We start from the raw sequence: 26,880 nt of genomic DNA on the forward strand, positions 1-26,880 counted from the left end.
CCAGAGTGAGATGAATGAGGCATTGTGAATTGGTTTTCAATAAGCAAGATGCCCACTCTGTTGCATTTACGAACACTCCAGAATTAGATTGTGGTTTGCATTTTGGTCTATAAATGAAACAGAAGTCTGCACTTTCCCGCTGAGATTGAGAGCTATTTTAAAGCACCCCGAAAAAGTTCCAGTTTCACAGTAGGAAAAAACCCCCAAATTATTTCTGTTTTCAGTAAAACGTTTGGCAAGGGATGTGATCAAAGAAAGTTGAATAATTGAAATACAGATTGAAATACAGCCATGATTAAACTGAATGGCAAAGCAGGCTTAATGGGTTTAACAGACTTGTTCCTTAGACCTGCCACCATCATGCAGTAAAGGAGAACATCCCTTGAAACTTTGCTACTGGAGCTTTCCAAGCATTATTCGTCTGCCTTTACGATTACTCAACCATCAGCAACAGTATAATTTTATAAATGCGGATGCCAATAATGTATGCTGGTGGCCCGATTGTACTTTACCTTAATGAACAGCCTCAGCAACAGCTTCTCCCTCTCTGTTATCAGGCTTCCGAATGGTCCTTCCATCAGCTAGGGTACTGACCGATTCTCCTCTACCTCATTGTGGACATTGGACTTTGTCTCTGGAACTGTTATCCTATAATGCCTGACAACAATATTCTGCACTCTGTATCTTTCTCTTTTCCCTATCTATTGTACTACAGTGTGGCTTGGTTGTATTTATGTATAGTATAATCTAATTTGAAAAACAAAGCTTTTCACTGTACCTTGGTACACATAACAATAATAAAGCCAGACCTAAACCTGAAGGTTTTTATGAGAACTTTTGTTCATTTCTTCCTGCATATTTAGCAGCAACACTAACTGGCACAGTTTGTCCTTGGCCAGTGGGTGTTGATCTGCCACTCTTACCTTTGCTGAAGTAGTGAAGTATAGAAAGACCAAGGCCAATTGGTGGGGAAATTGAGTGAGAGAAGATATAATGCATTTTCTCTGGGCAGTTTGCATATTCCCCTTAGGGAATGTTATGCTGTACCTTCATATAATCCATCCTCAATGCCCTTAGTCTCCATACATGTTCAGGAGAGTGTTGTGAGAAACCCACGAGGGAAAAGGATTGGGGATTATAAAAAGGTTTTAAAAACATTTTCATTGGAATATTGTTACCTATTAATTCTGTTAGAGAAAGTGCAGGGACAATGCTGTTGCACAGTCATAAATGATCCAATTGACTAACAAAATATTCACTTTTTTATTGGTAAGCTGGTTCAGATGATGATAGGGTAATGTTAGGTGATCAATGGAGCAGGGGAAGGGACAGACTTGTTGAAGATAGGGGATCGAGTGATGAAACCTCGAGGAATATCCCTGTGCAGAGTTGCCAATCCTATTGACCACAAATATAAGAACCAATGTAGAAACACAGGATCAGTCTGTCATTGGAAATTGCTTTTTTAAATTGTTATATTTTTTAATGTAATTAATTTTGCCTAAGAAAATGTATTATAATAAATAATAGCAATGTGCATCTCACACTTTGTTGGAATTGTAGATGGTGGGAAGTATGTTCACAGTTTCTTTCAATTCAGCCCCTCCTGGCCACAGACATGTAGGACTCAATACCAGCATTCTCATTTTAAGTTCACTGAATTACTATTTACCATTTGCGGGAAGGCACCATTTGCCTATGAAACCTATGTGTGCAACTAATTAATCTCAACACCTACCCCAATAACAACTTATCATGCCATCACTTTCTAGCTCATTAGACCCTGCACAATATCTCCAGATATGTCTATTCCAAATCATTTCTAATCGGCCTCCATCATTCAAACCTTAGTACCTTTGATGTTATCCAGAACTGCTGCCCACACCATCATTCATAACTAACAAAGTTGTATTCATTCATCTTCCTTGTACTTGCTCATCCACAGTGGCTCCAACGAAGAGGGAATCTGCATGGGGAGCCCACATAGAACAAAGAGGGACCTGGCGGGGTGTGAACTTACGGGGGGGGGGGGGGGGGGGGGGGGGGGGAGCCCACTGAGAACAAAGAGGAACACGGCAGGGGGGAGGGGTCAAGAAGGAAGAGGGATCATCAGAACTATATTGAATACTTTTTTGTACCTTTGTCAGCATACTTTGCATACTTTGTGTATTGTATCCAAAACAAAGAATTTCACTGTACCAAGTACATGTGACAATAAGGTATCAATCAAGCAATCCCAATTAAGCAGTGCCCCTTCTCGCTCTTCCGTTCAAATCTCTAGATCACTGGCTTGATAAAAGAGCAGTTAGATAGATTCATCTGTTTTTGCCAGCTCCCATAAAAGATAAGCCCCAATTGCTTCCCATTAATCCATCTCGAGCCCTCCAAAGACAGACAAGAAAGAGTTGGCATCACAGGTGTGGCATGACACGTTGACAGTGCACGGTGACAGATACAGTTAGATAGGCACGCATACAGACTGGTCATGTGGTGACTTAAAACAGTTTAATGCAAATTCAAGACAGTGTGTGATTACATTTCTACACATATACAATATGCATATGTGAGCGTATATATTCTGATTAGGAGATAAGCAGATTCACCTTGGAGACCGAAAAAATGATCAACAATCAGTGAACTACAAGCTAAACAGTTCACAACAATAGACCCCCTTTTCTCCCTACAGTTAGTAGTAACAGTTAAAATAACTATATACTCTATAATTTTTCCATTAAAATCCTCTTTTAATTTACAATGCTAATATTAGTTTCAGGATGAGACCATAAAAATTTCCACTCATTCCTCCTACAACTGAAACAGTTAAGAGTGAGCTCACAACATCTTTTTAAAAGAAAAACACAAGCATTTAGTAGCTACGACTGAGTTTCTGGCTGAATTTTGTTTTTAAACACTCTACAATTCGGTAAAATAAACATTCTCATAACCATATCTAGAATATGGGGCAAAGATATAAGTTTCTACATTGTACATATAACCCTACGACATCTCACACCTCCCCCCACCCCACACCCTGCACTCATGCCTTTAAAAGACAACAAACCACAGAGCAAAAAGACAGTCCACAAAGAAAAACAGAGAAACACTTTGACACACAAACCTACAGAGAATGAATACAGATATCCAAGCCTTGACGCTGAACAAGGATGAGATGGGTTTCTTAGTCCAAAAAAAACTCAAAATGTATCTTGGAGAAACCAGCCGCAGTTGCAGGTGGGTATAGCTGAATGATTTAGATGAGTCCAATAAATGTGCCCCATGCTGACAAAATAAATTCCTCTTTATGTCCCCTTCATTCCCCACCCCTTCCAATTCAGTCCGGTGAGATACCCAGCAAGATATATCAATAAATGGGAGGGGGTTACTATCTACCAGGCTTTGAAGAACTTTAATTCCAAGCACCTGCAAGAAATTCAAAATGACACTGTACCACACACCTCGCCAAGGTCAACAAACTACAACCCAATCTAATAATAGTTTGAGTTAGGGGAAATAATTTTGAGTGCTTACTGCACCAGGACTTTAATGAATGTGTTTGCAGAGTTATTGGTTGACATTTTTTTTAAACTTGCTAACTTCCAGGATGATGTCAGAAGATTGGAAAACAGCCAGTTGGATTAATATTTACTGTTGACTAGATGCTGGAGTCAATAATGAAAGAGGAACAACTAATCCTTTAGAAAAGCCAAATTTAATCAAACATAGTCAACATGTTTTTATGAATGGTGTCATCATTGACCAATTTGCTCCAATTCTTTGCGGATGTGATGGGGAGAGTTGATAGAAGAGTATCGGTAGATGTATTTAGATTTCCAAAGTGCATTCGACATTGTTCCACATAAGTGACTGATGCATAAATTAAGAACCCAAGCTATTGAGGACGTACATTAGCATGGATTGAAAACCAACAGTTACATAAACCATAGAATTCAAATATGTGGGTTGGGGTGGTGTGGGACCCTCAACTGTTTACATTCATAACCTGGAGTAGAAAACAAAATTTAAGGTTTCCAATTTTGCCAATGATAGGAAAATAGGTGAAAGAGCATATTGTGATAAGGGCGTGTGATTCTGCAATTGGATATATAGATTGAGTAATTTGGTGAAAACCGGGCAAATGAAATTTAAGGTGTGAGGTCATGCACTTCAGCAAGACAAATCAAAAAATGGATTATTGTAATCTAAATGGAGAGAGACTGAAAACGAGAGAAGTTCAGAGGGATCTACGTGTTTTTCTGCATGAATCATAATCAGCAGTAGGCAGATCGAACTAGTAGTTAGAAAGGCAAGCAACATTTTGGCCCTTATTGTGAAAGAGTTCGATTTGAAAAATAGTGAGGCTTTGGTACAGTTGTACAGGACATTGGTGAGGCCACACCTGGAATACTGTGCACAGTTTTGGTCATCTTACCCAAAAGACAAAGTAACATTGGAAGCAGTCCAAAGGATGTTTACCAGGCTGATTTCTTGGATGAGAGTGTTGTCCGATCAAGAGGGGCTCAATAGTTTGGGTCTGTATTCCATGTTTATTGCGATGAGGAGTGACATTATTCAAACAAATAAAATCCTAAGGAGGCATAGCAAGGTAGATGTTAAAGGTACACAAACTTGCTGGAGGAACTCAGCGGGTGCAGCAGCATCTATGGAGCGAAGGAAATAGGCGACGTTTCGGGCCGAAACCTTCTGAAGAAGGTCTGAAGAAGGGTTTCGGCCCGAAACGTCGCCTATTTCCTTCGCTCCATAGATGCTGCTGCACCCGCTGAGTTCCTCCAGCAAGTTTGTGTACCTTCGATATTCCAGCATCTGCAGTTCCCTTTTGAACACAAGGTAGATGTTAAGATGTTCTCAACAGTGGAAGAGTCACATACAAGGGAACTTGGCTACAAATTAAGGAATCAGTCATTTAAAACTGAGGCGTATAGAAATTTCTTCTCACTGGAATTCTCAGTCACTGAGGGCGGTCAATGCCAGATCATAGGATATTTTTAAGACGGAGATTGATAAACATTTGAAAGATTGAGGTTGTGAAGGTTATGGGGAACTGGCACAGAAATGGTCAACATAGATCAGCCATGACCATATCGAATGCCGGGGCTGCCCTGAGAGAACTGGCAATTTCCTCCTATTTTCTTGTGTTATTGTGTTTACCAAGAAATTGAGGATAAGAAACACTTTTAATTTTTTGATAGATGAAAAGTTATCTATTTTAAGTTATTTTAAGTTACTCATTCAAATATTATTATTTGATTCTTTCCTTGGTTATTACTATCACTGGCTCGCTAGAGCGGAAAACCAATTATCTTCCAAGGAAAGACCAGCATCTACAGTTCCTTGTTTCTACAATGATCTGCCTTGAGTTCTGCTCGTCTGTTTATTAGCCAGGTATGTAAGAGAGTAGAAACATTTGGGGTTAAACTGTACAGTGTGGGCAGCCTAAAAAATGGGTAATGCAAAACAACTTGGTCTAAGGACTGTGAAACGGTGGAATGATGTGGGCAGACCAAGCTGATAGTGAAAAATGAGTTGGTCAGTGTGAATGGTATTGACAGGATAGTGTGATCAAGTGTGGCAATATAGAGTGGGTTGAGGAAGGTTGTGCAGTGTTCACATAAACAGTATTAGCAGATCAGGATAGTGTGAGAAGGCCATGAAATATGAATGGGGCTGGGGGAGTTGGACATTCCAATGTAGGCATGTCATGACTAAGTCATCAGAGCAGGGTGGACGTTTTATTTTACTGCCGTGCTGCTCTTTATTCTCTTCACTAGAACCTGCCAATTCTTGGCCTGTTTATATTCTGTGATGTGTGAATGAAGCAGAGACAGCAGCCAGGCTTGGTTCTCATCAAGGGATCAGGATTCTCTCCAAAGCTTGATGTAGAATTTTGGTGTCAATGTGGATTTTACAGGTGGCAAGTACTGAGTAATTAACAATAAGTAAATAACTATAGTTTTACTGGAAGATGAAGCAACGACAGGCATTAAATCTTCACTCAGAAGCATCTAAAGATGCAACTATAAATATATACCAACCACATTCAAACTACAGTACCCCTCATTTTTCATTTTTGTGAATTGTGCACACTGCAATTGTCCTGCTTCATTAATTTTGTCACCTTGACTCATATCTAACTTCATCATCATACTGCAATTCTCGACTTTTTGAAACCATCACACCCATCTCCCTTCTTATCAACTCAGCTGCATGTACATGTTATCAACATCACTATACCCTCAATTCAGAACTGGAGTTGGTATGTATTATAGATGATCGAAGAGCTTAAAATGTTTATAATAGTTCAATAATGTGCTTCCCAGATGGCTCAGTAAATTCAGTCAAGGAGTAGGAACAGAGAAGAAAGTCCAAGATCTGTATTGGGTGAGTTACTTTGAACAGGACCTTAGTGCCCTTGTAAATCTTGCCTCCGCAAGTGTAGATCGGCTCCTTGAGCAAGGCATCAAATTAATCAGCATGGTAGCAAGGACCTAGGACAAGAGGAGAGAGGGGAGGGGAGGGCTGAAGCCATTCAGGGAAAAGAGACCCCTTTACACCACCACCTATGTCAAATGTATTATGGTTGAAGGACTAAATCAACCCCTTTTGTACTTGGTGGAGTTTAGTTTGGTTTAGTTTGTGTAATAAAAAGAGTCTTCCCACAAAATTATTATCAGCCCTAAATTTGATCTATTCCAAGGCAGGAACCATAAAAATCTCTGCAATTCAACAGCTAAAAATAACATATGAATAGTAGTCTGTGTTGCTGAAATGCAAATGCCCTCACCTCCTGCAGTTCCAAGACATGTTTCTGGCTCTCAAAGATTTCTATGCAAAGTCGTAGACGTAATTAAGAAAGAGGCGGGGAACATGATGGAATGAGGGAGGATATTCCATCTAAATCCCAAATTCATTCTGATGTTTGCCCAGGTCTGGTCAATCCTGGCAGTTTCATCACAATATCCCCATATCTCCCAAACAATCTTTTATTATTATTATTACCATCTCTTGAACATTTAATGAAGGAAATTAGAAAAAGAGACCATTTGTTACAACATCACAGTGTCTCTCCTGGGTTGCTTCCAGTAATGTTTGGTATAGTACCATCTCTTTAAATTCCAGGTTTCTCACCTCCGATCTATATAACTCTTTGCTTGTTATAATATCTCCAGCACAGGAGCATTTCTGTTTAACAGAACAATGTTGGTGCCAAGGGGGGCTGCATTGGAGGACTGTTGCCAGTTTTGTAGTTATCTCTACACTCCATGCTTGGCATCAGAGAACTGCTGCATGTAGGAAACCCACATTTTTTTTTGTTAAAAGCAATGCACTATTGCCAATATACATAGAAGGTCTTCTGAATCAAAGGCACTTTCAGCCGAATCGTAAAGGTGCTCAAAATGCACCAATGCCATAGCAATTCACTTGGATTAACAAGCATAAAGTCTACCGGTTCGTCTTAACCAACGTACAGTGAGCAGCAAAGAATCTAAAGTAAGTAAGTAAGCATTATGAAAGTCAACACCGAATGGATTCAAGCTACCCAGAAACTTCAGCCACACATTGTTCCGTGACAAAATATTTGCATGTGTGATTGGATATTCCTCCCAAAGTTAATGCTGATCTGTCCACCAGCCTTGGCGGGTGGTTGTGGAGGTTGTGGACGAGGGTTTTTGGTCGACATTGAACTGATGAACATTTGCATCAAAAAGTTTTTAAAAGGTAGATGTACAAATTCATTAAACAGAATAAAAATCGATTCTCATGTGACTCAAGAACTAAACTGTGCAGACAGCTCACTTTTCCTTGTACTCAGTAGATTTTGAGCCCCTTCATGGATTTAATGATTAGGAACATTTGTTTTCTTTTTTTTATATATATATATAAATATATGTATATACACACAGAACAGATATGGACTCACTCAAATGTATAAATACATCAAAATAGCAGCAATGCCAGTCATCATTAAACTAAGAAATTCCAAACTAAAGACAAAAAATGAAGTTAGGAAATAAGTGTTAGTTACACAAGAGGAGGAACAAGTTCCAGCTCCCTCCTCCTAACAGGGTAAAGAAAGCTTCATGAAACAACCAAGTAGTCAAGGGGCAGCAAAGAAAATATGAAGCAATACAACGTGATTTCTTTGGTGACAAGAGCCATCTTGTTTTTGCAAGTATGTTTTACTCGTTCTTTTCCTTGAGTCTCCATTCTCACTCAGAACCAACTTTTTTCCCCAACAGGGTTGAAGCTGGCTACTGATAGGTCCAAAGCAAGACCAAGCCTTCAGAACGTACAGTAACAGTTGTCGCAACTCGACAATGTTTGAATTTTGGAAAAGTTGCAATGCACTTCTTCCCAGACCAGTCGCAACCCAATTGACACAGCTCACCTGTCCTTTAAAAATACAACATCGTCTGTGTGCAGAAGTGCATTCCGAACTCCTTCAATTTTCTACTAGTCATCTGCCCCTAAGCAGTGTTGCCAAATACCTTAGCCACTAGCCACATGGTAATCGAGAAAGAGTTGGATTAAATATCAAAAATAGAATTGCCACTGGTGTCACATTCACATGACTTACCCAAGTGATTCTTTTGTGCATTTCTTGGTAGAATGGCAAGATGATAAATAGAGTCAGTGTTGATCATTAGGATTGCATTGCTTGTTTAGTTACTGAAGGGTACTAGATGTTTGTTAAGTGAATGTACACGTGTTTCACATTTATCAGGATGGGAGAGTGTCTGTAATTAAAAATGAGTCCAGATTGCTATGACTATCTAAAGGGAGCCCTGTGGATAGTAGTTTTTTTTATTGGACAACACTGCTCAAAAAGGAAATAAATACAACATTGCTTGAAGTAAACAGCAAGGAAGAAATTAAATATTTTCCACAAAAATATGTGGAGCTGGTTGTCACCAGAAAGAAAACCAGAGGCAAGGTATAAAAACAAAATCAATGCTAATTCAGACTATTCAAAACAGCAGCTACATGTAAAACCTATCACTGACAAGAAAAAATCTGAAATGTTCTTTTAAAAATGTCAGTCACAAAATGTCAGTCACAAGGAAATACTTATTATTAAAAAAACAAAACATTTTTTTCCATAAGATATTTTTCAAGAAAAAGCCTACTTTGCTCATGACACTGTACCAATTTAAAAGGTTCCTATATTTCCAATTTTCAATCTGCCTTTTATTCCCCAACACACACAAGCACACAGACAGAATCACGATGCTTTTCACCACCAGATGGTGGTCAAACTCAGCACTGAAATGTCATGGGTCAGAGCTGATCAAAATCACTAGTATTCTGTTCTTAAACTATCTGTTTCATTTACCTCCCTGCCTGTCATCAGTGAGCTGTTGAAACCCTTTGCACAGGCTGGTCCTATCTTCAGGCAAGGGCCACAACTAAACTAAGTAAGGTGGAGCCTTATTGGTTTTAATGCTTGAGTACATTGGGCAGGTGTAGCAGAACCCTCAGCCCCATACCTTCACACCTGCCAGCACATTTGGACAAGATAGGGCTCAGCTGTGATTCCAGGTGAGATTCCGACAAGGTACCAAAAAAAAACATTCACCCAGGCAATTAAAGAATTAGAAAAGGAGCAGGCGATTTTGCCCATAAGCTTATTGTATCATATGATTAGGTCAAGGCTTGTCAGTATTGTATGAAATTGGATGAGCTAGAGACAAAAAATAGCAGGTAATTGAAGTCCTGCTTGGGTTGGATGCAACATGGTTAATATTGTGGACAACAGGAACTAAGTTCAATGATTGGGCAGATAATTATGTTCTCAGTGGTTGATGGCATAAAATTGCTTGTTTAGTTGAAACATATGGCTAATATCAAAATGAAGACACTAATTCAACCAAGTAAGAAATAATTAATTTTGGTGAAAAAGAACAGAGGGGTAGTCTGGGAGGATTTATATCTAAAGATGATCCCAGAATGTGTTCATTCCACATAAACTAATAAATCTTCATCCCATAACTTTGAATATTGTGGGGCATAGCAACTTCATGTGACCTTGCCTCCTTACATTTTCTATTCTCCATTTACCCAGTCCTACAGTTTTGCCAAGGACAGGGTTAGCAATGCTGTACATCCATCTATGCAAGTGTTGCCTGCCTGCACCAATTAACTGAAGAGGGTACTTGATTCACGACAATTGGCATCTTTAAGAGGGCAGGAACACTGGTGATTTTATCATTGGCGAGACTTGATTACTTTTCAGGGAGATTGATGTTTCAAAAAATTGGTAAATCAATGCGGGGAGGGGAAGCCACCCATCAACATTAATCACATGGAAACTGTGAGTGTGCTTAAAGGGCTTACTGTGCATTCTTCTTTGAGATTTTATATTCTTCCACTGACAATAGTTGGACATGAGAAGACAAAACCTATGGAATTGGAACCTGTAACGTTGCACACGACGGAAATGGTGGTGCAAGAAAACAAGTGGGGACATTAGACATGCAGATGTTGGAATCCGGAGCTCAAAAAACAATCTGCAGGAGGTACTCAGCGGGTAGGGCAGCATTTGTGGAAGGAAATGGACAATTGACATTTCAGGTTGAGACCCTTCCTCTGGTCGGAAAGGGTGGAAGGGAACAAAACCAGTATATGGTTGAGGTGGTAGGGTAAGAGCAGGCACATGATAAGTGGCTCTGGGTGAGGAGATGTGGATGGGGTCGGGTGGGGAAGAGAGGGGTGGAGGTATCAATAGAGTCTCGGGTGGGGGTTTGGTTACTGGTGGAGGTAATCAGGGGCCGAGATGATGGAATGGTGAAAGGTGGGTCCAAATAAGGAAGGTGGGGTGGGCAGATTGGAAAAGTGAGAGTGAACTCAATGGGAGGAGTGTGTCAGTGATGGGCAGATGGTGTGGATGAGGAAGAGCCTCACACACTCTTCCCATTGTGCCCCTTTCCAGCCCCTCTCTCTGTCCCTACCTGCCCACCACACCTCCCTTATATGGTCACACACTCCACCTTGGTTCCTCGTCAAATTCCTTCATCTTCAGCCCATGGTTACTTCCAGCAATCACTGGCGATCTCCCCTCTACACTTTCAATCCAGAGGTAGGGTCTCAACTGAAACATCAACTGCCCATTTCCCTCCACAGATGCTGCCTGACCTACAGAGTTCTGCCAGAAGATTGCTATATGCTGGGATGTGTGCACTCCCTCTCTCTCACCAATCACCACCCATAACCCCTCCCTACCCCCACCTTCCATTGGTCTCCTACAACTAGTCCCTCCTACCACCCAAGATCATAATGCCCAAGAGTCATAATTAGGAGGACTGTCCCAACATTAATCTGTACGAAATCTGGTGGAACTCTCATCCTTTTCTGTAAGGCACTACAAGGGAATATGTTCAAAACCATGTCTATGCCAGGAAGCTCGCTACTAAAGAAACCACAGACAAGAAAATCAGCACACATGCGCACACACACATACACACTGGAGCTCTGAATAGACACGACTAGTACACCTTAAGAACAGAGTTAGGCTGAATCACGGTTGTGTAATCACAAGTAATATCTATTGGTATTGCGTCAATGAATGAAGCTTTCCTTGACTCTACATTCTAAGGGGTCCTGGCAACCTTTACCTTCACAAAGATTGTTTTATTTAGAAAAGGAAGAGCAGCTCTTTGTTTTTCAAAACAAAAATAAAAAGAAAGTAAAATTGGGAAAGTCAACAGCTGTTGTACATTTACTGAACTTCACTGATAAAAGTCAACCAAACTCTGAGAGTCGCTTCCAGGTTGTAGATCCTTAATGTCCCCCACCCTTCCATTGATCGACTCCTCTTTGAACATCTTCGTCATTGACCCAAAGTCAATTAGCAGACTCAAGTTTTGGTGATTTCTTTTCAAAAAAACAAATTTCCCAAACAAATTTGTTTTCCTCATTCCATGGCCGGGCACACTTCCTTGCAGCCCGTTTCTGAAGTACCTTCCCAAATGTGAGATGCATTGCTGCTTGTTTTAATTCAGTACAACGTCTTACTGATCTCCAGTCTTAAAGGTAGGGGTACTGGTTTACCTTGGTTGGGCTCAGTGGGTATCCTGTGTAGACAGCTGAGGCTGGTGAAGCATTGATGTATGTCTGATGAGCAAACTGGGGTTGATACTGACTCGGGTGTATGGTAGGAGATGGCAGTACTCTTGGCCCCATGCCAACGGGCACTTGGTGAACAATTCCCCCAGGGTGGGTCGCATAGGCGTGCCTGGCAGAACCCTGCGACGTCACAAGGTGAGCCACTGTTCCTGTGGGACCCAGGGCGGCGGGTGTGGCATAGGTGTACAGGTGAGGCTGGCCTGGTAGGTGAGCTGCTGCCAGGTGAGGATGCACAGTGGAGTGCGAAGGACTACGGTGCGGGAATGAGTACGGAGCCTGTGCAATGGTCGGCGTGATGTAAGCCTGCTGCCGTCGATGTCCATGGTTCCCACTCCGCTCCGGTATAGTCACGTGTTGCTGAGCCTATTCATTGTTGAGTGATATAAGAGAGAAACATGTGAGTCATAGAGTCTTACAGCGTAGTAATAGGCCCAACTTTCCCACGCTGGTCAATATATCCCATCTCCACTTGTCCCACCTGCCTGCATTTGGCCTATAGACCTCTAACCTGTCCTATCCATTTACCTGTTTAAATATTTCTTAAACATTGCGATAGCACATGCCCCAACTACCTCCTCTGGCCGCTCGTTCCATACACCTACCACCCTTTGCGTGAAAAAGTTACCCCTAAGGTTCCTATTGAGAATGTTCAAGACATCTTACTATTTTATTTCCAAGATCTTTCTTCCCTCCCTTCCACCCAATATTATTTTATGATGATCCTAAACAGCACTTCAATCCCCTCACACTTGGAGAGATCCCCTCACACTCGATGCTCTCTTTACGAGAGACAGCTCAATGGCGCAACGGTACAGTTGCTGCCTTATAGCGCCAGAGAGTCGGGTTCGATGCTGACCACGGGTGCTATCTGTATGAAATTTGTACGTTCTCCATGTGACCGCGTCGGTTTTCTCCGGGTGTTCCGGTTTCCTCCCACACTCCAGAGACGTACAGGCTTGTTGGTTAATTGGCTTTGGTAAAATTCTAAATTGACCCTAATTTATAGGATAGTACTAGTGTATGGGGTGATCGCTAGTCAGCGCAGACTCGGTGGGCCGAAGGGCTTATTTCCACGCTGTATCTCTAAAGTCTAAAGACAGAGTTTAGAAGCGTGTGGATGTACATCAGCTGCAAGTGGACAACCAGATGGATCCAATCATCCTTGATCTTCTCCTCACAACTGTTGGGATCCCAGACCTGTCTACCTTTCTCCACACAACTGCTGAGGTTCCAGTTATATTTGGTACTCTCTTTACTTGTGGAGAGATCACCCACACACTCACGCCTCTACCAACAGTGTGATCCCATTGTGACCCATTCCTGTCTTTACTGGACGCTTACAGCCATAGGTGCCTGGTGCAACCCCTGCTGTCCTCAATTCTCCTCTCACACCGAGAGGGATCCACATGAAAAAGCATGCCAACAGAGACAAGGAGCAAAAGAACAAGGAACAGAAAAGATCTGAACCGAGTGGACAGAAATATTAGAGAATACTGGCAGGGATCATGGACAAGGCGGAAATCGGGAGTAAGCTGGTGATGGGGAGAAAGCGGACAGGAAATGTGTGGATCAAGAGGCGGAGAGCATGGATGGGGATGGGGAGAGTACAGACAGGGATGGGCAAGATCAGGAATGAGCAGATAGGATTCATAATTAGTAAAACACGGATCTGGAAAAAGTAGACAAGATTAGGTTGCAATTGAACAGAGATTGGGCTCTGGAATGCTTCAACAAGGATAGAAAGGGACAAGAGGGAGATTGGTAGCAAAGATGCATGTTTGCCGTATATCAAAGATCATGGGCCAAAGGCCTTTTCCTGTCCTGTACTGCTCTGTGTTCTATGTTCATACAGGGATACAGTCAGAGATCGGGAGTGCGCAGATTGGGATCGTGTGCGAGAGGGGGATCAGAGCAAGATCGAAAAAAAATCACACAGGAATCAAGAACAGGCAGATAAAGATTGAGAGAGTGATTAATATTGCGTGGATAGGGTTAAGAATGCATGAACATATTGGGAGGTATAAGAGTGGATTGAGAGCGAGTGGAGCAATATACTGTCAATCAAGAACATTCACTTTATATTTGAATGAATGTAAAAACATGCGCTAGGTACCTGACTGAGATTAAGTGGCTGCTGTTGTAACGAATGGGCTATTGACCTCTGTTGCCGGTAAGGTGATATCCCCGAGAAACTCCCTAAGGAATGACTTGTACTAGATGTTATTGTGCTGGAGTTTTTGGTCTTGTGCCCCAATGGATGTTGCCCCTGTACACCTGAAAGAAGAAGAAGAAAATTCCATGTAAACAAGGAATAACTCTACTGCACTAGAAGATTCAGTTCTTAGTTCACATGAATATATTCAGAAAAAGTCAAGATATTTCGACAATCTGTGTTCTGGTATCTATAAATGAGGTGTTAGGCAGTTACTCTCTGCAGGAGACCTCAGCTTGACTAGAGTGTTGTTAGAAAAGGATCAAACTATCAGCATATCTGGTATGTAGCCATAAAGTAGAATAATGAAAGGCTAAAATTCTATTCTGACTCAGCTTTAATGTGGTTTGTTAGCCAAGGTGCTTATAGCAGTGCTAGTTACTCTCATCTGGCAACACCAACTGCACATTAGATGATATCCTCTTTACCGCTACACACTAAGTAAAGATTATTGCATTATGTAGCTGCCAGTAACGTGTGTGACCTTGCAAGCAACAAGGCTTATGGCAATTGATGGGAGTCGTTTCTAGATTTACAAGTGCTCCTATTGATACTGCTCCAGGCAGAGAGAGCAACTCGAAAATCACATGTTTTTCTTTCCCTTTTAGTAAAGGTTGATCATAAAATCTTATATGACAGAGATAGGTCGACCTAGGCTTTTTGATACACTGAGGATCACTCTTTGCATTTTCCTCAAAGGCTTACAGGTGTTTCCATTTCAAATGTATCTTTTCTAAGTTTCTATTTCAGGCAGTGGATTCCAGATCATAAGTTGCAGTCCAATCTGATCATTTGTATGCAAAGAGATCTTCACAGTAGTACCTCAGTAATCTGCGTCAACTGAAAGCTCAATTTTCTCATGACAAAAGCTTACAATGTTTGAAAAAAAAGCACTGTTCCAAATAACATGAATCAATGTAATTTTTCATTTTTTTCCTTCTAAACTTTTCTCGGATACTAATTGTTCAAACATTTTCAGGTTTGACTGCAGTGCAGAGTACAATGCATGGTACTCCAGATTTTGTACATCAACGTCTTCTAAGTCGTCACCGAGGACATGGTTTGTTTCTAAAGGGCCTGTCCCACATGGAAATTTTTTCGGCGACTGCCGGTGTCATAAAGAGTGTCGCCAAAAGATTTTGAACATTTCAAAATCCAGTGGCGACCAAAAAAAACGTTGCGACACTTGAAAAAACACCGCGCGTCATATGTCATCAAGTCGCGTCACTGTCACATCACGCCATAAATTGTTGGCCTGATACGTCAGTCAATGATGCCGGCAATCGCCGAAAAAAATCGGCAAGTGGGACTGGCCCTTTAAGGTACAGGCCCTGAAGTCTTACAGCAGCTCCATTGCAGGTCAGTTATGTTCCCTTGTTCTTGACTCCGGCAGTAGAAGACATGATTTCTCTATCTAACCCAGCAACCCAGTTAAGATTTTAAATGCTTCAGACATCTGAGCAAAACATGGCACAGTGACCCACATAGTTGGTGGAGCTGCTGCCTCAGTGCCAGAGACCCGGGATTGATCATGACCTCGGGTGCTGTCTACATGGAGTTTGCACGTTCTTCCTGCCTTCGCACACGTTTCCTCCTGGGGCTCCAGTTTCCTCCCACATCCCTCACATGTGCGTGTTTGTAGGTTAGTTGGTCTCTTTAAAAAAATAATACCACCTAATGTGTAGGGAGTGCATGAAAAAGTGAGATAATATTGAACCAGTCTGAACTGGTGATTGATGGTCGACGTTGGATCGTTGGACTGAAGGGCCTGGTTCTATGCTGTATCTATAAACTAAACTAAACAAAGGGATGCACAAATCAAGATCATGCATTCTTCCCTCATAATTTACTTCGCTGATGGTTTTTGTGAAATTCAGAAAATCGGCATTTTTGGGTATTGCGTGGCCAAACATAATGGAGGAGATGACGAGCTAAAACAAAAAGTGACTATGTATGATATTTGCAACATTAGGATCCTCATAAGGAATGGACAATTTAGCTCCAGTCTGTATTCCCCTTGCAATGTCAATGGGTTTATGAAGTTTGCCTGCCACAGCATGGCACAGTGGCACAGCGGTAGAGTTATTGCCTTACAGCACCAGAGACCTGGGTTCGATCTGACTACGGGTGCTGTCTGTACAGAGTTTGTACGTTCGCCCTGTGACCACGTGGGTTTTCTCTGAGATAACGTGCTAAGGAATAGTACAATTAGGCCATTTGGCCCATCTAGTCTACTCTGCCATTCATTCATGGCTGATCTATCTCTTCCTCCCAACCCATTCTCCTGTGTTCTCCCCATAACCTCTGAAACCTGTACTAATCAAGAAATCAAGAGATCTTCGGTTTCCTCACAAACTCCAAAGACATACAGTTTCAGAGGTTAATTGGCTTGATATTCATGTAAAATTGTTCCTAATGTGTGTAGGATAGTGTTACTGTGCGGAGATCGCTGGTCGGTGCAGACTCGGAGGGCCGCATTGTATCTTTGAACTAAACTAAACCAGATTAGTGGTTCTCCATGATTGAGAATAGCACTGGTGATCTGCAAACTGCCACAATGGACAAGGACACATGAGTGAGATACAGCAACACTGAGGGTCGACTGCAGCTACCTGACACGAGGCGATCACATCCCACCACAATGTCACTTGACTGCGTCTTGAGGAGAGGAACGATGATAGTGCGTGGATTTGCAGCATAGTGGCTGTCCGGCTGTCCTTTGGTTGTGTTGTAGGCGGTGCTGTTCCCGATGGTGTGCCGCTGACGCACTGCTGTGGGGCTGTTGCTGCTCGAGGAGTCTGAGTCTGGTGAGTCGTGGACCGTCACACAGCTGATCACATTCTTCCTCTGCTTGGATGACCTGGACATTAAAAAAAAAAAGTGCTTTGTAAGAATTGACAATAGAATGGACTCTTTACAATGGCAAATTTCATCTTATCTCCCAACTCCTCCCCCCCCCCCACATTTCACATCTCCCCTGTGGCTTTTAAGCTTTTTTTCTGAACTAGGAACGAGGGACTGGCCAAACTAAAATGCCGAAGACTGACACTTCTCGGGAGTGATCCTTGCCGATGACAAAGATAATTTTTGGGACAAAGATGATTTCCCCATCTCCAGAATTTCCCCATCACCAGAATTCCAGGGCAAATTCTGGAGCGCCAGCTATTGCTCCGAATTAACCCAACATTTCGGCCCTCTGAGTCCACGCCAACCAGTAATCACATTAGCACTATCCTTCACACACTAGGAACAATTTACAGTTTTACCGAGCTAATTAACTAATTCACCTACAAACCTGCACTTCTTTTGGAGTGTGGGAGGAAATCGGAGTTACCGGACAAAACCCACATTGGTCACGGGGAGAACGTACAAACAACGTACAGACAGCACCTGTAGTCAGGATCGAACTCAGGTGTCTGGCGCTGTAAGACAGCTACTCTAACGCTGCACCACCGTGCCACCATCTAAACCATATGTTAACCTATCACTGCTGTAGCTGAATATGTTCCTTGTCCTGATAATTAATACCATTCCACCCTGGCCACATCCTTTCAATATTCCTTTATCAAGCAAACTGATTAATGCATTTTTAAAACTCTGCTGCAAGAAGAGTTTGTGGCAGGGGATTTTACTTCTTATTCAAACCATTGGGTTGTAAGCTACCGAAGTAGAATAAGATCTCTTGAGTTCTTTGTAATAAGAAACTTGTGATGACTGCTTCACAGAAGGCAGGTGGATTTGATCAGTGATTTGATGGACTCTTGGAAGCAACGCCTTATCTTTAAGAGGCCTTAAAGTGTCCATTGGTCACAGCTGTTGTGGATCCACTTAATGTTCCCTTCAAGGATCTTTGTTCGGCAAAACATTTTATCCATTGTGCTCTTTTTGCCAGCAATGCATAATTTACAAAATTCATGGACGGTTCTTTCAAGGGCTTTATATGCATGAGGGAATAACAATGGAAGATAAAAATCCGCTGAGACTTTGACACCTGTTTTTGAAATCTGTTATTACTGTAGAAGGCACTAATAGCATTCCAATTAAAATAGAAAATCCAGGGCAAAAGTGAAAAAGAAGCTTAAAATAATCACTCACTGGAGACACGGAAGGCACACTTTAGGGACCAAGGGGCTGACAAGTCAACTGAACCTGATAAACTGCATCCCAGATTCTAAAAGTTGTGGATGCAAAGATAATGTGTACATTGGTTCTGATCTACCAAGATTCCCAAGATTCGGGATATTGGAAAAACCAAGATTGAAAATCACAAAGGTAACCACTCAACCCAAGGAAGGAAGCAGAGAGAGAGAGCAGGAAAATATAGGCCAGTTAGTCTGACATCTATGGTGGAAAATTGTTGAAATCCGTTCTTAACATAGTTCCAAACATTTAGAAAATAATACCACGATAAAGCAGAATCAACATGCTTTTTTAGAAAGAGTGATCCTGTTGGACAAACTAGTTCTTTGAGAATGTAATGAACAGCAAGGATAAAGGAGGATACAACAGGTGTGGTGTGCAAATAGCTCTGCTATAATGTGATAGAAAGGTTCCAAGGAATCTCACACAATAGAAAACATAATGGGGTGGGAAATTGACACCTTCACCTGTTTCAACGAATGCAATCAACCTGACGTGCACAATCAAATAAGATCAAATATAACAAGTTGTCCTACAACTTTAGGCTGTGCACGCCATACGCAAGAAGCAGAAGAAGCAAATAACATGATTAAAAACAATTGTGCCAATGAAGTAAAGGGGGTTTGAGGGGAGTTGTGCCAATGAAGTAAAGGGGGTTTGAGGGGAGTTGTGCCAATGAAGTAAAGGGGGTTTGAGGCTAGAGAGTTTCAGACTTGCAAGAACAAAGTTATTTCTCTTGCAGGACTTTCAAATGCAAAGATCTTTTTAGCAGCTAGAAGTTTATTTTTATTACTGCATGCCAATAATAGTGGACGTTATATTTCATTTTATCAGTGCACAGTTGTCAATAGAAGTGTTCAAGTGTTCGGGGAGACCAAGCGTAGGTTGGGCGATCGTTTCGCCGAACACCTCCCCTCAGTCCACAATAACCTACCTGAACTCCCGGTGGCTCAGCACTTCAACTCCCCCTCCCATTCCCAATCCGACCTCTCTGTCCTGGGTCTCCTCCATTGCCAGAGTGAGCAACAGCGGAAATTGGAGGAACAGCACCTCATATTGCGTCTGGGGACCTTGCGTCCGTATGGCATTAACATTGAATTCTCCCAATTTTGCTAGCCCTTGCTGTCTCCTCCCCTTCCTTAACCCTCTAGCTGTCTCCTCCCACCCTCCCATCCGCCCGCCCTCGGGCTCCTCCTCCTCCCCTTTTCCTTCTTTCCTCCCCCCCCCCACCCCCCATCAGTCTGAAGAAGGGTTTCGGCCCGAAACGTCGCCTATTTCCTTCGCTCCATAGATGCTGCTGCACCCGCTGAGTTTCCCCAGCAATTTTGTGTACCTGTCAATAGAAGTGATTGCTTGTCAATTTCTATGGCCACCTCAGGTGAAACGGACAGACTGTGTTCTTAAGACACAATAGTACCTGATTACAGTGGGGACATGGATGTTTTTTTTCCCTGAGAGGGGACAGTTGTGAGGGGGATGGGAGAACAAAGGAGGATTTGGGATCCTTTGTAAATTTTTCGGCGCCCTTTATGTGGCGTCTCTTTGCATACCATGGGTAGCAAAACAAATAATTTCTCTCTGACTTGTCACATGTAACAATAAAGTATTCATTTGTTTGTTCAGCTTTATTCTGCTTCTCAATTTCCAAAGTAGTTTTTAAATGGTTCTGTAGATCCCAATCTAAATCACGTTATAAGCAGTTCGACCCATAAACAGTGTTCCCTAATTCCCTAAGAGTCTGAAGAAGGGTTTCGGCCCGAAACGTCGCCTATTTCCTTCGCTCCATAGATGCTGCTGCACCCGCTGAGTTTCCCCAGCAATTTTGAGTACCTTCCCTAATTCATCAATCACTTTATATCTAATATACCTCATGGAAACACGTTTTACAACAGAAATGGCCGTATTTGGATTTCCAAAAAGTATTCGATAAGAAGCCACATAAAATGTTACAGCATAAGTTAAGAGCTCACAATTATCAGTTGGAAAAATCAGTTAATATTGAAATATATAAGATTCTGCGATGGCATGGGAAAATTAGATGCCGAGGCATTTTCTCTCATGAGGAAGCAAAAACTGGGAAGCAGAGATTCAGAATAAAGTTTCCAAGGTAAGATGGAGATGAGAATGAATTTCTCCTCTGAGTTATGAGTTTGGAATTCACAATGCTGGAGAACTTTTGAGACTGATTCATTGCATATATTCATGACCAAGATGGACAGGTTTCTCAACTCTCGGGGATTTGAAACAAGCATGAAAGTGGAGCTGTAGTCAAGATCGGATCAGTCATGATCTTAGAGAATGGCAAAGCAGGCCCAAGAGGCCATTTGGACTGCTCTTGCTGCATTTATTAATGTTTTTATGAGGCAGTAAAGTGCGTGACTAAGATACTGTTGACAGTCAGGTGATGCAATACAGTATGGTCAACATCCCTTGGGTTTCCACCAAGATTGTATCCTTTCACCTCCCTCCTCATATGAGGATTAGATTTTTGTAGAGAGCCATGCACATATCCAGTTTTATTTTTGTCATTGTTATGTGGACTTTAATAGAATACCTGCTGCAACCTGATGGTGTTCCTGATGAAGTATTTTTATGTAAAAGAAAGTGATTATTAGCAGCTGGGTAGGGTAATCAAGTGAATCATCTGGCTATTAAGGTGACTCAAGGGCATGGTCACATACAGCCTCCTTCATAAAGAGAGTCACTTGATCAGCGTGCATGCTGCGACTGATTACCATGCTGTTTATTGTCACCGCTCTCCTATTCCTCTTGCTCTTTTCTGGCTGTGTTACCTCAGGTAGTGCCAGAGCTTTCCTTGTGGCCAAGCTGAGCAAGATGCAGTGCACCACAGCCAAGGGTCCGGATGTGTTAGGAATGTACTTTGGTGAGAAATCGCTTTTAAAACATGGAGGGGGGGGGGACACACAATGAGGCCTAACATCTAGGACAGGGGTCGGCAACCTACGGCCCACGGGCGAATTCGGCCCGTAACCCGAAATCATCCGGCCCGCAGGCGTATTTTTTTTCAATTAGTTTTCGCAACCTGAGAACTGTAGCCAGTCCCGGTGTACACAGGCGACCTGGGCGCTAAAGCCAGACCTGGGGCAAGCGAGGCGACTTGTGCGCTACAGCCAGACCTGCCAGCCGACCTAGGTGCTACAACCAGGCCCGTGGCTGGCAAGCCGACCTGGGACTGGCTGTAGTGCCCAGGTCACAAAACATGGGGGATATTATTTCCTACCTCTCAAAACATGGGGAGGACAGCCCCCCCCCCCCCCCCCCCCCCCAGGATTTCCGCCCATGCTTCGGTGCACTCCTGGACTGTTGCAGAGTATGGAATCTTATCTTGATAAGGCAATGCATTTTCCACTAGAACACTGGATTGTGCTGTGGCTTTCAATAGAGTGACAATCAGCAGGAGTAGATTTCCTGCATTCATGGCCTATATTATTCCTTTCAAGTGTCGACCGTTTATTTGTCATTTGCACCAAAATGAACCAGAGCAAGGAAACTTATACTTACTGCAGCATTCCTAGTTTTCTTTAGAGTTTAGACTTTAGAGATACAGCATGGAAACAGGCCCTTCGGCCAACCGAGTCCGCACCATCCAGCGATCCCCGTATACTAGCAGTATCCTACATACTGGGGACAATTTACAATTTTTACCGAAGCCAATTAACCTACAAACCTGTATGTCTTTGGAGTGTGGGAGGAAACCGGAGCACCCGGAGAAAACCCACCCTGTCACAGGGAAAACATACAAACTCTGCACAGACAGTGCCCGTAGTCTGGATTGAACCTGGGTCTCTGGCGCTGTAGGGCAGCAACTACAACCACAGCACCATTGTGGTGCCCAACAAAGTGTTTCCTCTGCACCTTCAGACACAACCCCTATTACCAGGGAGGAAGCATAATTTCTCCCTGTTAAATTCTAGCCGTATCTCTCAATCTCAGCTCTTGACAGGTATCAAGACTAACCAACCCGTGAGATACATAAATGGAGGAGTTGGTGCAATTTACATTACCCAAATGCCTAATCAACAAGAAGAAATTATTTTATCGGCAACTGCTTTAAGACCAAATTAATTAAAGTCATCATTTAAAACCACTCTAAAATCTCCAGTACATTATTTTGGACCACAGAGACTGACAGGAACTCAATGCATAATAACCTCCTATTTGTGGTGCATTTGTGTGTATTGGAGTAGTGTTGTGGTTACTTACTAAGCAGTTGCTACAACGCAGGGCTCTTTGCCAGTTCTCTCTCTTCTACTTCATAGGAAATGTTCCCAATTCTGACTGTTTTAGGTATTTCTCTCTTCTCATTCCCATATCCCCAACCAATTTCCAATAATGGTAACAAACCCTCATCAAGCAGATGCACAAATCCTCAGAAATTACTCTGCATTGCAGACTTTTGTTCCCCTGTCAATAAGTTATTAAAACCTAGCCTTTGCCACTGAACAGTTTTAGAAATGTGGTCAAAAGCTTCAAACAGTCTGAATTCCAGTCCGAAGAACGGTTCCGATCTGAATCATCACCTATTCCTTTCCTTCAGATATGCTGCATGACCCTCTGAGTTACTCCAGCATTTTGTGTCTAGCTTCAATCAGTAACTATAGCTGAATAACACTGCTCCTGCTCAAGGGCTTCACTCAGGTAACTATATTCAGTACATCAAGTAAATAAAGTTAAGTAGAATCTCTTCACCTTGAACATGTTTATAATGAACTTGTTGTCACACATGAAAGTGAATAACCTAGATGCCCAACACATAGAAGGCTGCGGACGCCAACAGGATCAACAAACTCATTGAGAAAGCTGGCTCCGTCCTGGGGGCAGAGTTGGATTCATGGGAGGTGGGCTTGGAGGCGAGGATGCTCCTCAAACTGCAGAGCATCCTGGACAATATAGCTCACCCCCTCCACGACACACTGGTCAACCTGAGGAGTACCTTCAGCAACAGACCGGTTCCACCAAGATGCAGCACAGAACGCCACAGGAGATCTTTCTTCCCTGTGGCTATCTAACTGTACAACTCCTCCCCCTTCTGTCGTGGGGTAGACCGAGTCCCCTCTTCCCCACCCATGCCAATCTTTGCATTTCCCCAATCCTTTCCACTCATCACTTTAATTTCATGTTTCATGTATTTTGTGTTTTATGACTGTTGGACGATCTAACACTTTATCCCTCGTGGGATAAATAAAGTTCTATCGTATTGTATTGTAGATGAGGAATGAAAGTAAAGACCATGTGGATACAATAAGGTGAAATAATGCTGGGGGAGATTACTGTGAGGCATAATCAAAGCCCTGCTACTGTGCTATAATTTCAGCGCCTCCTATTTCTTCACCTGTTGGGTACCCGCTTGCGTTCTTCCTCATCGTCCGTGTCACTGCTGATGGTGATGACGCTGACCGCTGGGCTGGGTGTGTCGGGAATGACGATGGTATGCCTCTGGTTCTCGTGGGTTGTGCTGGTGGCCTCTCCCCAGCCACACGTCAAGGTGTTACAGGACGGACTGTCCTGCACCACAGCACAGCGAGGGGGAGTGTTCTCCTTGATGCGTTTCGAGCGCTGGGGTGAGTGCGAGGTGTAGCTTCGGGAGGAGGAAACTTCATAGGTGAAAGTGTTCCTGTGGGGTAGGAATAGAAATATTGAGACATGCACACAAAAAAAACAGACATGCACACCAAAAAACCATGCGTAATATAACACACACATAATAGAACACACACACAGTACATACCTAATATAGGTTTGATTTGCTTTACTTTGAAATGTGACCACCAACTAAAAGCTTAATTCAATATAGACAGAAGGATCTACAGAAGCTGGTCTATAAAAAAAAAACAGTGCTGGAATAACTCGTAGAAATAGGAACTGCAGATGCTGGTTTACACAAAAGGACACAAAGTGCTGGAGTAACTCAGCGAATCAGCAGCACCTCTGGAGAATATGGACAAGCGATGTTTCGGGACAGGACCCTTCTTCCAAACCCGAAACGTCACCAATCCATATTCTCCAGAGATGCTGCCTGATCCACTGAGTTACTCCAGCACTTTGTGTTCTTTTACTGGAATAACTCAGCGGGTTAATTCATAACTTTTACATAGCAAACTTTGTCGACTAATAGTGTTTATAAGAAAATGAACATGAGTACAGTCTGATTTATTTTATCTCAAACTATTCGCTGATTATGGAATTGTTATTAATGATTCTAATTGTTTTCTTCCTTTGAAGATATATGATTTAAACCATATTTTTAATGGATATGACAGAAACTAATTTTCAAACAGAATTTAGCGGAAGTAGTATTAGGAACCTAGAGGTAAAAGTGGACTTGTAATTTTCACGTCAGTTTAGTTTTCAGATACAACGCTGAAACAGTCCCCTCGGCACGAGTCCACACCGACCAGCGATCCCCGCACACTTACACTATCTTGCATGCACAAGGGACAATGTACAATGTTGCCAAAGCCAATGAACCTACAATCCTGTAGTTCTTTGGATTGTAGGAGAAACCCGAACATCCGGAGATAAGCAACACAGGTCACTGGGAGAATGTGCAAGTCCTTACAGACAGCACCCGCAGACAGGATCAAACCTGGGTCTCTGACACTGTAAGGCAGCAACTCTATCGCTACACCACCGTGCCGCACATGGAGAAGAAAAGTAAATGGTGGGCCTCCAGCAGGTGTGTTGAGGCTTTACTGAGAAATTATGTGCTAGGAATAGCATGTTTGAGAGAATTAGGTAACACTGGATCGATGATTCCCACGTCTCACCACCACTGGGATTTCTCTAGTAACTTATCCGGGGACTGTTGTAAATTAATTCTTATGATTAGTCAACAAATCCATACTCATTACATCCTGCCTTTGCCAGGATGGTGGCAAGGAAACTTGTGGACAATTAATTTTCTCTGTCAAGCTGTTCTATGTTCCCAATACACTGGACAAATTGATCGTAGTGTGTAAATCTTCATTTGCACCAGTTCAAAATGTAACGTATTCCTTGACTGTTTCGAAGATTGAGGGGAGACTTTATTAAAAATGTGGTTCTCAAGGGGACTTGACACGATATACTGTATGTTAAAATATTTTCACCAGTGAGAGTAATAAACAAGGAGATATAGTTAACATAGAACAGTATAGCACAGAAACAGGTCCATTGGCCTGGCACACTAGGACTAACCACGATGCCAATCTGACTAATCCCATCCACTTGCCCATCCATATTCCTCTATTCACTCTGAAGAAGGGCCCCAACCTGAAATGTTACCTATACATGCTCTCCATGGATGTTGACTGACTCGTTGACTCACTCTAGCACTTTTTCTGCCTTTCCTTGGTAAACCAGCATCTGCAGTTCTTTATTTCTACATTATTCCTCTATTGCTTACCTATTCACATAGCTGTCTAAATGATTTTTAAATGATGCTACCATATTTGCTTAAACCACCTCCTCTGGTAGTATGTTCCAGGCATCCACCAATCACTGTGTAAAAAAAACATGCCATGCAAAACCACTTTAAACTTTCTCTCTCTGATTTCAAAGCTACGCTTTCTAGTATTTGGCATTTTTTTATCCTTGGAAAAAGATTCTGAACATCCACCTTATTTATAACTCTCATAATTTTCTATTGCTCTATCAGGTCACCCCTCAGCCCATGATGTTCCTGAGAAATCAATCCAATTTTGTCTTGCTTCTCCTAATAGCTGGTACTCTGCAGTCTAGGCACTGTCCCCATTAATCTTTTCTGCACTCTCTCCAAAGCCTCCACATTCTTCCTGTAATGCGATGACCACAACTGCACATAATACTGTAAACGTGGCTTTGCCAAAGTTTTATACGGCTGCAACTTGGCTTACCAACTTTTATACTCAATGCCCTTACCAATAACGGCAAGCAGACAGTACACCTTCTTTCCCATTCTATCTACTTGTGTTGCCGTTTTCAGGGTACTAGAAGGACTTGCACCCAAAGATCCTTCTGTACATCGATGCACAGAAGGTCCTGCCATTTACTCTATACTTTCCTATTGTGTTTGACCTCTGGAAATACATTACCCTCATATTTGTCCAGAAAAAACACAATTTGCCAATTTACCAAGTTTCAACTTATCTATATCCTGCTGCATACTTTGACAATCTTCCTCACAAACTTCTCCAATTTTCATGTAATCTACAAGCCAGCACACATTTATAAGGGGCCATCAATTAAAAGAGAGATGCATCAACATTTCTTCTCTCAGGGTGTAGTGATTCTAGAATTCTTTACCCCAGAGGTGATGGAGGCCAGGTCATTAGAACTATTTAAGATGGAGACAGATTTATTTTTGGAAGATTGAGAAATCGGGGGCTATGGGAGACTGGCACAGAAATGTG

General features: G+C 42.3%; 1 protein-coding gene across 5 annotated transcripts in view; it reads right to left on the reverse strand.

Moving 5' to 3' along the window:
• Positions 1–7,810: 7,810 nt before the first annotated feature.
• hipk2 (homeodomain interacting protein kinase 2) overlaps positions 7,811–26,880 on the reverse strand; it is a 193,069-nt gene continuing 173,999 nt past the window's right edge. For all 5 annotated transcript variants that reach the window (XM_033037736.1, XM_033037737.1, XM_033037735.1 and 2 more), the window contains 4 exons: positions 23,844–24,125; positions 16,963–17,210; positions 14,252–14,412; positions 7,811–12,501 (listed from right to left, as the gene is read on the reverse strand). In XM_033037736.1, coding sequence (XP_032893627.1) covers positions 12,040–12,501; positions 14,252–14,412; positions 16,963–17,210; positions 23,844–24,125 — 1,153 coding nt within the window. In that variant the 3' untranslated portion in view covers positions 7,811–12,039. The remainder of the gene's footprint in view (positions 12,502–14,251; positions 14,413–16,962; positions 17,211–23,843; positions 24,126–26,880) is intronic.

The sequence above is a fragment of the Amblyraja radiata genome, chromosome 19 (assembly GCF_010909765.2).
Source record: "Amblyraja radiata isolate CabotCenter1 chromosome 19, sAmbRad1.1.pri, whole genome shotgun sequence".
NCBI classification, from domain to species: domain Eukaryota; kingdom Metazoa; phylum Chordata; class Chondrichthyes; order Rajiformes; family Rajidae; genus Amblyraja; species Amblyraja radiata.